This window comes from Mizuhopecten yessoensis, unplaced genomic scaffold (assembly GCF_002113885.1).
Source record: "Mizuhopecten yessoensis strain PY_sf001 unplaced genomic scaffold, ASM211388v2 scaffold11025, whole genome shotgun sequence".
Lineage (NCBI taxonomy): Eukaryota > Metazoa > Mollusca > Bivalvia > Pectinida > Pectinidae > Mizuhopecten > Mizuhopecten yessoensis.
In genome coordinates this window covers 440,847-451,898 of record NW_018408841.1, presented here as the reverse complement: position 1 = coordinate 451,898, position 11,052 = coordinate 440,847, and the positions used below count along the sequence as shown (strand labels likewise).

At 37.9% G+C, this 11,052-nt stretch overlaps 1 protein-coding gene across 6 annotated transcripts in view; it reads right to left on the bottom strand.

The window, feature by feature from the left end:
- Positions 1-5,378: 5,378 nt before the first annotated feature.
- The window catches only part of LOC110464713, a 105,815-nt gene continuing 100,141 nt past the window's right edge, over positions 5,379-11,052 (bottom strand). For all 6 annotated transcript variants that reach the window (XM_021520073.1, XM_021520071.1, XM_021520076.1 and 3 more), the window contains one exon: positions 5,379-10,484. In XM_021520073.1, the coding sequence (XP_021375748.1) occupies positions 7,545-10,484 (2,940 nt within the window). In that variant the 3' untranslated portion in view covers positions 5,379-7,544. The remainder of the gene's footprint in view (positions 10,485-11,052) is intronic.

Here is an 11,052-nt window from a genome sequence, read left to right as displayed (position 1 = left end):
TGCTTGGGTTGCTTCCCTTTATACGTTGAGAACTAGACATTATATTAGGGGCCTGTTCGTTTATGGTGAACAACTGGTTTGACCGTTTCTTAATGTAACAACTTCGGGTATAAATCCTGGCGGATGTTTATGCAGGCCCTGCAAGGCTTTGTCATGTCAAGGCTTGCCTGAAAGCAGCATCAGATTACTAGGTCTGACCTTATTTAATAAACGAACAACCATGGTCCGACCGGTTTTGCTGTTTAAACGAAAACAGCCTACGATTTGAAGTTACTGCCTCTTTAATGGGAAATACATGGTGGTAAACATAAAATTTAGGCTGTTTATATAAAAAAAAACTGTACTGGCATATTTCAACTCGAGATGTTTGCAGAATTGTTCAAGGCTTTCTGAAAATAAAATACGTTACGAGATGAAATAACATCTTGAGGGAGACTATTACAAACATCATTTATTCTTTCAGCAAAGTAACGTTTTCTAAGATTTAAATGTCTTTCAGAGCTCAGCAAGATCAAATAGTCCCTCCACCAAACTTGGATCGTATAACCTATTCACAAACTACAATATGTGAATCTTGTCTCTAAGCAAGCTGTGAATTATTTTACTGATATTTAAACCATGAATTAAAAGCACTTTCAAACGAAGAAATTTTCGAAATAGTTGTACGGTAATGTCCATCTTATATAATCAGTACTTTAGTATGTACCCAACCGGAACACCGGAAGTAATTCTTTACTAATAAAGTGAGTAATGTAATAACCAGCATGGTTTCCGGAGTTGTGTGTTCGCCATCTATGAATCTGCTATGTAATATATCAGCTATCATCAGAGTCGTTACCACAATAGTACAGACAATATATATAAGGTACAATAATGTTACGATGTTAATATTCGAATTCTGAACGAGCGTAGACAACACGGCAGAATCTTGATTATAGGTTAATTTATTCTAGCCTTGCTCTAAGTTTGATTTGGAAGCTGTAAAGGATGGTGTCTCTCGTGAAGCTAATATTTTTAAATTGAAGAAGTAGCTTTGAACATTTCTTTTGGACATTTTCTATCCTTTCGATGTCTTTATAATCTTGTGTGGACCCCAAACACTTGCAGCATACTTAAATGAGGTCAGACCAGCACTTTTAACACCTACAATGCTGCTGGCTTTATTAATTGCTTGTTGGATAGGTGTTGAAAAGCGCAATTCTAGGTCTACTACAACACACATATCTTTCTTAGATGATATCACGGTTTTCTCTTCTTGTGTTCGGTTGATATGGGTATAACTTTACATTTTTTAGGATGTAAACTCAACAGCCATTTATTTGATCAATTCATCAAACTGCAGAGATTGTGCTTTCATCAGTATAGCCACACATTGTTTGATATAATTAAGTGTCGTCAGCAAACTTCAAGGTTGGGGAATATGTGCCCTCTGGTTGACCTTTTGCAAACATGATCATCGTGTAGGAGGATTTCCAAGTATCATGTGTTCCACCATTGTATTCCACACTTGTCCCTTGTAGACAACTTGGTGATTAAGTTAATGTATAACCTTAGTGATTAGGTTAATCTATAACCTTGGTGATTAGGTTAATGTATAACCTTGGTGATTAGGTTAATGTATAACCTTGGTGATTAGGTTAATCTATAACCTTGGTGATTAGGTTAATCTATAGCCTTGGTGATTAGGTTAATGTATAACCTTGGTGATTAGGTTAATCTATAACCTTGGTGATTAGGTTAATCTATAACCTTGGTGATTAGGTTAATGTATAACCTTGGTGATTAGGTTAATCTATAACCTTGGTGATTAGGTTAATGTATAACCTTGGTGATTAGGTTAATGTATAACCTTGGTGATTAGGTTAATCTATAACCTTGGTGATTAGGTTAATGTATAACCTTGGTGATTAGGTTAATGTATAACCTTGGTGATTAGGTTAATCTATAACCTTGGTGATTAGGTTAATGTATAACCTTGGTGATTAGGTTAATGTATAACCTTGGTGATTAGGTTAATCTATAACCTTGGTGATTAGGTTAATGTATAACCTTGGTGATTAGGTTAATGTATAACCTTGGTGATTAGGTTAATCTATAACCTTGGTGATTAGGTTAATGTATAACCTTGGTGATTAGGTTAATGTATAACCTTGGTGATTAGGTTAATCTATAACCTTGGTGATTAGGTTAATGTATAACCTTGGTGATTAGGTTAATGTATAACCTTGGTGATTAGGTTAATGTATAACCTTGGTGATTGGGTTAATCTATAACCTTGGTGATTAGGTTAATCTATAGCCTTGGTGATTAGGTTAATCTATAGCCTTGGTGATTAGGTTAATGTATAACCTTGGTGATTAGGTTAATGTATAACCTTGGTGATTAGGTTAATCTTTCACAATCTCAAATTTAAACATGTCACAAATACTGTTCATTTTCAAATCCCTGTAAAAACTTTGGAGAATAAACACAAACAAAAAATAGTTTGCAAATAGAATTAAAAGCTGTAGATAGCCTGCAAAATGTTTTACGCCCACAAAAACTGGGATATTATGCTACCACGATGTCTGTCCGTCCATTTCTTTTCAAACTGCAATTAGTTCCGGTGTTCAACCCAAGCTTTGAGATTTTATGAGTATTACAGCCTTTTATGACTTACATTTTTAGCTCACCTGGTCAGGAGGACCATGGTGAACTGATGCCATACCGCAGCGTCCGTCGTCCTTCCGTCTGTCAACTTTTCCTTTAAAATGCTACTTGTCCTGAACGGCCAAGTAGATTTTGACTAAATTTGATCTGGACGATCCTTAGGCCAAGGGGACTCAATTTTGTTTAAATGGTGAGTGTGGCCCTTCTGGGGGCGGAGGGGCAGGGCCCAATATGGGAAATAGAGGTAAAACCTTTAAAATCCTTCTTCTACTGTAGGGATTAAGGGATTTTAGCCTAATTTAGTCTGGAGCATCCTTGGGCCAAGGGAACTCAATTTTGTATAAACGGTTTGTGTGACTTCCCTGGGGGCAGAGGGGCGGGTCCAATAGGGGAAATAGAGGTTTTAAAACCTTTAAAATCATTCTTCTACTGTAGGGATTAAGGGATTTTATCCTAATTTAGTCTGGAGCTTTAATATCCTTTTTTCTTTCGTTAGGATGAAGTTATTTTGACCAAAGTTGCATCCTATTTGAAAGGGAAATCAATTTTGTATAATTGGTGGGTTTGAACCCCCCAGGGCAGAGGGGCAGGACCAAATAGGGAAAATAGAAAAATAGCTTTAAAATCATTCTTCTGTAAGAATGACAGGATAATGTCCATATTTGGTCTAAAGCATCATTAGGTGAAGGCAAGCAGATTTTGTAACAATGGTGGATCTGACCCACCTGGGGGCAGAGGGGCAGGGCCCAATAGGGGAAACATAGTAAATTCTTCAAAATCCTCCTTTTCCTGTTGAAATGACATGATTTTTGTCCAATTGTATATAAATATAACCCCTGATTAACATTGTAATACTTGTTCACTACCAGCAACATCTAGCTATTCCAACTTCTATTTTGCTAACATTTCCAGGTGAGCGATACAGGCCCTCTGGGCCTCTTGTTTAAACCACAAGTTTTGTATGAAGCTCGTGACTGGAACTATTCCCCCCGAGTTTTGACAGAATCATTTGTGAGCCTTGTAATTGCAACTACCTTGTACAAGTAACCCCAGTTTTTACAGAATTCCAAGATTTGTGTGTGTGTGTGTGTGTGTGTGTGTGGGTGGGTGGGTGAGTGAGTGTGTGTGTGTATGTGTTGGTGCGGTGGGGGGGTGGGTGTGTGTGTGTGTGTGTGTGTGTTGGTGCGGTGTGTGTGTGTGTGTGTGTGGGTGTGGGGGGGGGGGGGGGTGTGTGTGTGTGTGTGTGTATGTGTTGGTGTGTGTGTGTGTATGTGTTGGTGCGGTGGGTGGGTGGGTGTGTGTGTGTGTATGTGTTGGTGCGGTGTGTGTGTGTGTGTGTGTTGGTGTGTGTGTGTGTAGGTGTGAGTGTGTGTGTGTGTGTGTGTGTGTTGGGGTGTGTGTGTGTGGTGTGTATGTGTGTGTGGTGTGTGGGTGTATGTAGGTGTGAGTGTGTGTGTATGTGTGTATGGTGTGTGTGTTGGTGTGTGTGGGTGTGTATGTAGGTGTGAGTGTGTGTGTTTGTGATGGGAACATTTCATTAGAATGGGGATGGTGCTTTAACGTTTATACGAGTTATGGCCCTTTATGATTTTATTTTTTTCCACAAGCACTATTATTGACCTTATCTTCGACAACATATCAGGAAATTAATTGGAGTTGTAATATTCTACACACAAACCAGTATGGATTTCTGGCTGGCTGGTTATCAAACAGCACTTCCTGTTACCTGCGTCTACAAAGCTTTACAAATATTGAGTCGAAACATGTAAACACAAAGCTAAAATAAGTTCATCTATAACCTAACGCCTGCTGTGTTGTCTACATCCTTTTGGAATTCAAATACCAACATCGTAACATTATTGTACACACAATCAGTCAACAGTGATGTTACATATCATTTAACAACATCGTGAGCATGTATGTGGGTAAAATATCTTCATATCGTGGTCATCACAACTATCAACTTGTAACAGATCTACTTGAAGTCTATTGATCTTGCTACCACACTATAATTTTATAGAGCATGGATTTGGGAGTCGCTTCTCGAATGGCCGTCTTTCATAACAACTGAGGCAGGTTTGCTCATTAATCATTCTTTAAATCTTCAAATACAGTAAAGTTACGATTTTTTATGATGGATTTAATCCCACGAAAGCATAACAAATTGCAAAGTTTAATAAACTGTGTTCTACTCTTTGATTTGTGATAGTAAAACCTTGAAAAAGCCAATTCAACTATTTTTTTTTACCTGTGAAAATTACCTACTACAGTCATTGATAGTAAAACAAATAAATCAAGAATGAAATTAAGTTTAAAATTATTTAATATGTACCAGATCATTATATGATTCGGTTGATACAATATATTTCATACAATTTAATGGACAGACTTTGTACAAAACTTTTAGGCTTGGAATTCATATTTATAAAACAGTTTGCATAAAAGTCAATGCAGCCAGTTAAAGCCCTTCTTCTGTCCTATGATACAAAAATGTCCCAGTCTCTCCAGGACCTGCACAATTATGTATAAAATGGAATATGTAACAATTATGTACAAATAAAACAAGTTTCAACAGCTGGAATAAATAAAATACTAGCATGATACATATACACAGTATTCATATGGAATATTAGAATACATGTATACTGTATACATATAAAACACTAGAATGATACATGTAATATACATATAAAACACTAGAATACATGTAATATACATATAAAACACTAGGATATTATATGCACACTGTATACAAATACTAGAATACATGTATACAGTATATGGTACAAAATGTACAATTAATTGAACACAACCAAACTGCAGAATAGCTATCATAAAAAAAAACAATAAACGGTAAAAATGGATTTCTAATGATATGCTTTCACAATGTAACAAAACCATATTACATCAAGATAAAAAAGACTCTGTAATATGATTTCAACATCCACCTGAAATTATTACATCACGGAAACAATTTCACAAATGGGACAAACAATTTTACTTCCAACAAGAACATTGAAATCCTGTATAAATTCAGTATTGTACTTAAAACGCCAAAACTAGGGCTTATTTTTGAAAATATCGGCCTAATTTTCTGTAACATTCTCAAGAAACCAGAAGTGGACTATAGTTTGTTTAATTTTCAACCAAAATAGGGTACAGTGTACATTAAAACAAACCATTGAACAAAATGCACACCTGATTTGAGTACACCTGTGTGTAATTATAGATCAACAGTCACACCACCTAGACCATATAATTGTCTTTAACATGCCAATGTAATCAGCTCTCAATCTCATATCACAGGTGTTGTTTAAATCAGAAATCTTTACCATTCGTGTTTTTTCCACTCTCCCGTGCAATAATTAATGTAACTTGTGGCATGATGTTGATCTTTTATGATTATGTGAAAAGATATATTATTATACATGTATTGATATGTTTTGCACAAACTTTGGAAGACGGTAATTTATTAACAGTAGATAAAAAAAAGGTAGCTGCCATTTATTAACTACAAATAACTATCATTGTTAAGTGACTGAATTCTAAAAGCAACGACATGAAGCCATCTTGTTGAAACACTACACTTGTTAGGAAGTTGATAGATGGATTTTAGATATTATTTATATCCGTTAGGAAATTGATAAGATGGATTTTAGATATTATTTATATCCGTTAGGAAGTTGATGGATGGATTTTATATTTATATCCATTAGGAAGTTGAAAGATGGATTTTATATTTATATCCGTAGGGACTGCATTCATCTGGGTTCTTCCTTTATCTGACATGTGTTCAAGTTTTGAAGAATAAAAAAAATCACCACCCCCTTCTGAAAATTATAAACCTGTAACTTCAAAAATCTGAAGTGTCCAGACTAACGCAGCTCCAGTAAATAGCACTATAGTTTGGTTACTAGGTAACTTAGATTACAGAACCTACATATTCCAGGAAATCCTACTCGACGTGTGTAGTGAATACATGTACCTTCTGTTTGGTCTTATGTTTTAGAAAAATGTTTTCAAAACTACAAGAAATTTCAACTGCACAGGGAAAAAAACCATATTCAAAACAAAATCTACATATCAAATACCCAAACTTCTTTTCACACGGCTTTATTATTCAAGTCCAGATGTTTTTAATTGTTTGATTTAGACCAAAGAACATCTTTTGAAATTCCAATAAAAACAAACAGATAACTTGAAAAACTAATATCTTTCCACCTGTACAAAAAGATTTTGCTTTCTCTCACAACCGAAAACTCTGTATTTCCTTTCTCTCTTAAGAGGCAGTTAAATTTGATTATTTTGACTTGTACTTGAACCATTGCTGAAAACAGATCAACAATTTATAATAAATGTCATTTTTGAGACAAGAAATCCAACAAATACTGAAGTATAGTACAGGTGTCTATTAGTTTTTGTCTGGGTATACCTGTCAATCAAATATGGTAATTATGCTGTGAACAGGTGTGAAGACTAACAGAGCCACTCAAGGTGTGCCGTTTAAATATCTGTAAAAATTATACCAGGTACAAGTAATACTAGATTATTATATAAATAATGATCAAAATTACTTAATTACCTAAGTAGGTTCTGTACATGAACAATTTTCACGTTTCCTTTTCCTCTGTCCTTCATTCACAGATATGCACGATATCACAATACAGATAGCTAGGTGATAACACAGTAACTCAATCTGAATATTCAATGAGATTCTCATTCTGGAAAGTTTTGCGTAACTTTTATAATACCCAACAGATAGTATCCTTGCACACATTGACCAATTACACATATCCTTGCTGCAAACATCATCATAGACCAATCACACATTGCCTTACAAATACTGACCAATCACACCACATTGCCTTACAAACAACTACCTATCATACCATCACTCACACATCACTGCCTTGTACATAGCTAGCTATTTGTTGGCGATTTCCGTAAGCAGAGTTGCCGCGGTAGTATGACTTATTGCTGTATTGTGGTTGGCTGCCGTAGTGAGGATGGGTTTGTGACGTCTGTCCCAACTGTTGATGAGAGGTGTACAGGTTCCTGTTGGGAGCCTGACCAGGGTAAGGTATTGGTGGTGATGGTCCACAGGATGGATCTTTAATTTTATCTGCAGCCTCAATTAATTTCTTTTGATACCAGTTTTGAACTTGTGATTCAATAGCCTCCCTATGTTGGTCCTGGGAGCCTGGTATCTGTTGGTAGTCTGCATGGTTGGCTGGTATGTATGGAGAGTTTGAGTGGCTATGACCAGGTGTGGAGATGCTGTGATCTGTGCTGAACGATGATGATGGCGTACCGCTGTTGAATGAGGGAGACCCGCTGTTGCTAGGGACATTTCCTGGACGGAGTCGATTGCCAAATATTTTGCTGCTGTATCCACTGTCAGGGTTACTACTGGAGTCCTCCTTGCAGTAGGCGTTAGGATAGTTGGAAACGTTCCTTATGTGGTCCTTGTCAGCCTCCTCCCCACCACTGACAGGTGTCCTACAAACAAGGAAATCGCCACGCGGAGAGTTTCCACAATTACTAGACCCAGAGGTCCTGTCTAATAAGTTAGACTCCGACTTACTTTTCGATTTGTCCACATTTTCTATTAGATCATAATCATCATTATGTCCGACCCTGTTCATATTGTATGTACTGTGATACGGTGCAGGACTTGTGTCCCCACGCCGGTACTTTGCTATTTCCTTTCCTGACACATAAGGATTTTCCATAGGTGTTCGGCCACTGTTTATCCTGTTTTTCTCCCCAATAGGTGTCATTCTATAATGGTCATCATTCATACTGACATAATGACTTTCTGGAGTCCGTAGCACACGGCTAGAATACTGACCATAACTGGCTGGAACAGGACCATCCTGCTGACCGACAGGTGTTTGGTGACCAGTTTTACCCTGTCCTCTCCCCACGTAAAATGACCACTGACCTTGACCTTGGTCACTTTGACCTTGGGTTGAGTGACCTTGACTATTTGACACATAGTTTGTATTTTGAGCACTAGATGATCTTCCATCAACGTTATGGGGTGTAGGGTTCATTGACCTTTGGCCCACTGTTGTCCTGTCTGCACTTCCTCCCCTCTTTGCCATTTCATGGGCAGACGTTATTTCATTCTCTTCCAAAAGAAGTTCATCAGAAGATCGGGTCCTTTGCCTCAATGGAGATACTTTTGGTTGCATAGACATATACATATCATCTTTATTTTTCACAAAATAGCCATACATATCCCTCTCCTTGCACATATTTTCCTTTCGAAGAAAGTCAGGTTTTTCTGGTGGTTTTGGAACTTGTCGAAGCGAAGGATTTGTTCGTGAATGACCATAAACACTGTCTGGTACAACCGAAACTGAACCATAAGGATTGATTTCCTTCACCCCTGACCCACACATTCCCTTGTCCTTCGCACGAGAGCCTGGCTGTTGTGGCTCATCACTACCTGAATTAGCACTAGGTCCCACCATATTATCAACCACACTGGACGATCTGGTTTCAGTCTTGGTATCCATTTCAGGATACCCAAATGTTGAGAAGGTGGGTTTGGAAATATTCCCCTTGCCGATGCCGATGCTGGACTGCTGGCTCCCCAGGGGATCCTGTCCAGCACCGGAGGAAGTTGAGATCGGATTATTTCCTGTGCTTGTGTTTGAGGACCCCCTTTCGGGAAAACTCTGTCTCTGTCTAGTTCTGTGAAATCCGTCTGACGAATCAGTTTGATTTGGTCTTGAAGTTGAAGAAGATTCCCTTTGGCTTGACCGCTGATATGACGGATCAACATGATGGTGTTGATTGTACCTCTGACTTGACCGTTGGAAACCGTCAGGGTCAGTGGTCTGACTTCTGACCATAGCCCCCCTTTTTACACCACCTACCATTTCATATGGACTAGAATCATAGGATTTAGGAGTACTGTGTGTGAGAGGACTTGATTCTCGCTTCACAGGAGAATTGCGAAATTGTTCTGAATTATGCCATGTCTGTGAGTGGGGGATTCGTTTAGGAATAGCACCTTGACTGCCAAACATTTTAATATCATTGGAGTCAGCTGGACTTTGAACAAATGGTGTCCGACTTGTGGACGCTGTACTTGGAGAAAGGAGATTGAAAGTAACTCTAGATCCACGCACATTCTCCTCACGAGAACTGTCCCCTTGGGGAGCTGAATGTACTTGAATTTGACCAACTTGCACATGACCTTGACTTGAGTATATCTGACCTTTGCCCAGGTTGTTTTCCCGAGCAACTCTCTCATTATGTCTTGCCTTTCCTTCTTTAACATCATCCTGCCACTCCCGCAGCTGTTGCATGGCTGCTTGCCGCGATTCGTAAAACTGACGTTTCTTATGTTTAACACTGTAATCTGACTGAGACAGAGTCTCATCTGAACGAGATCGAAACAATCGTCCATTTTCATTTTCATGAACGTCTGTGAAAAAGCTTTTGCTGGGAAGAGCAGAATCGTCATGGTGATGATTCAGACAATGTCCGTACGAGGAGAGTTTGGCCTCTAGCCAATCTTCCACTTCCATGCGCGTCTGTTCTGTGTACTTCTGCAGCATGAACTTTCTCTCCTGCTGCAGTTGTTGCGAAATTCTACCATTGCAGTTTTTCTCTTCACGTGTCAGCCTCTCTTTGGTGAGTTTGTCTATGGCAAACACTTGTTGGGCGGTGCGTTTGTCGAGCTGTTCAAGGCGCTGATGTAGCACCTGGTTAGAGGCATCAATGTGTTCGTAGATATTGTCACTGTTCGTGTTCACATGTTGCTCCAGCTTGTGTAAGGCTGGTCCACACTGACATAGGGGCGTGTAACCTATTGGACCCTGTAATGGAAAAGAAAACAGGTCGGGTAATGATTCTCCGATTCACTAACAGTACTTAACAGTACCAATACTAGAATTATCTGAAAGGTCTGTATACTTCATTTTTTTTTTATTTACTCTCTGCAGTACCTTATCATTTTCTTTTAAGATTTTAATGTTTGCTTTAACTTGAATTTTTAGAAACTCATTCACAAATTCCAATCTGAGAATATCAATTTCATACATTATTACTATCAATATTAGAAATGAAATTCTTTCAATTATGAATTCAAGTAATTTCCAATAAAATGATTGTTAGTACAATAAAAATAACAAATCATAAATTCTAAGTCTCATGTAGTGTTCATGTAGTGTCGGCGTCGACGTAAGCTGATCCAGCTTCTTGGCACGCATCTTGATGTAATGTTTATGTACAATATAAATTATTTGTTTAATTATATTTGTACCATATTTCATAGACGACGGCATAAAATGTAACCAGGAAATATTCTGAAATCCTCACATCAACACATTTCAGTACATTTTTTTCTGGAAATATTAAAATACAAGCTTTCAACAGTAATCAGGG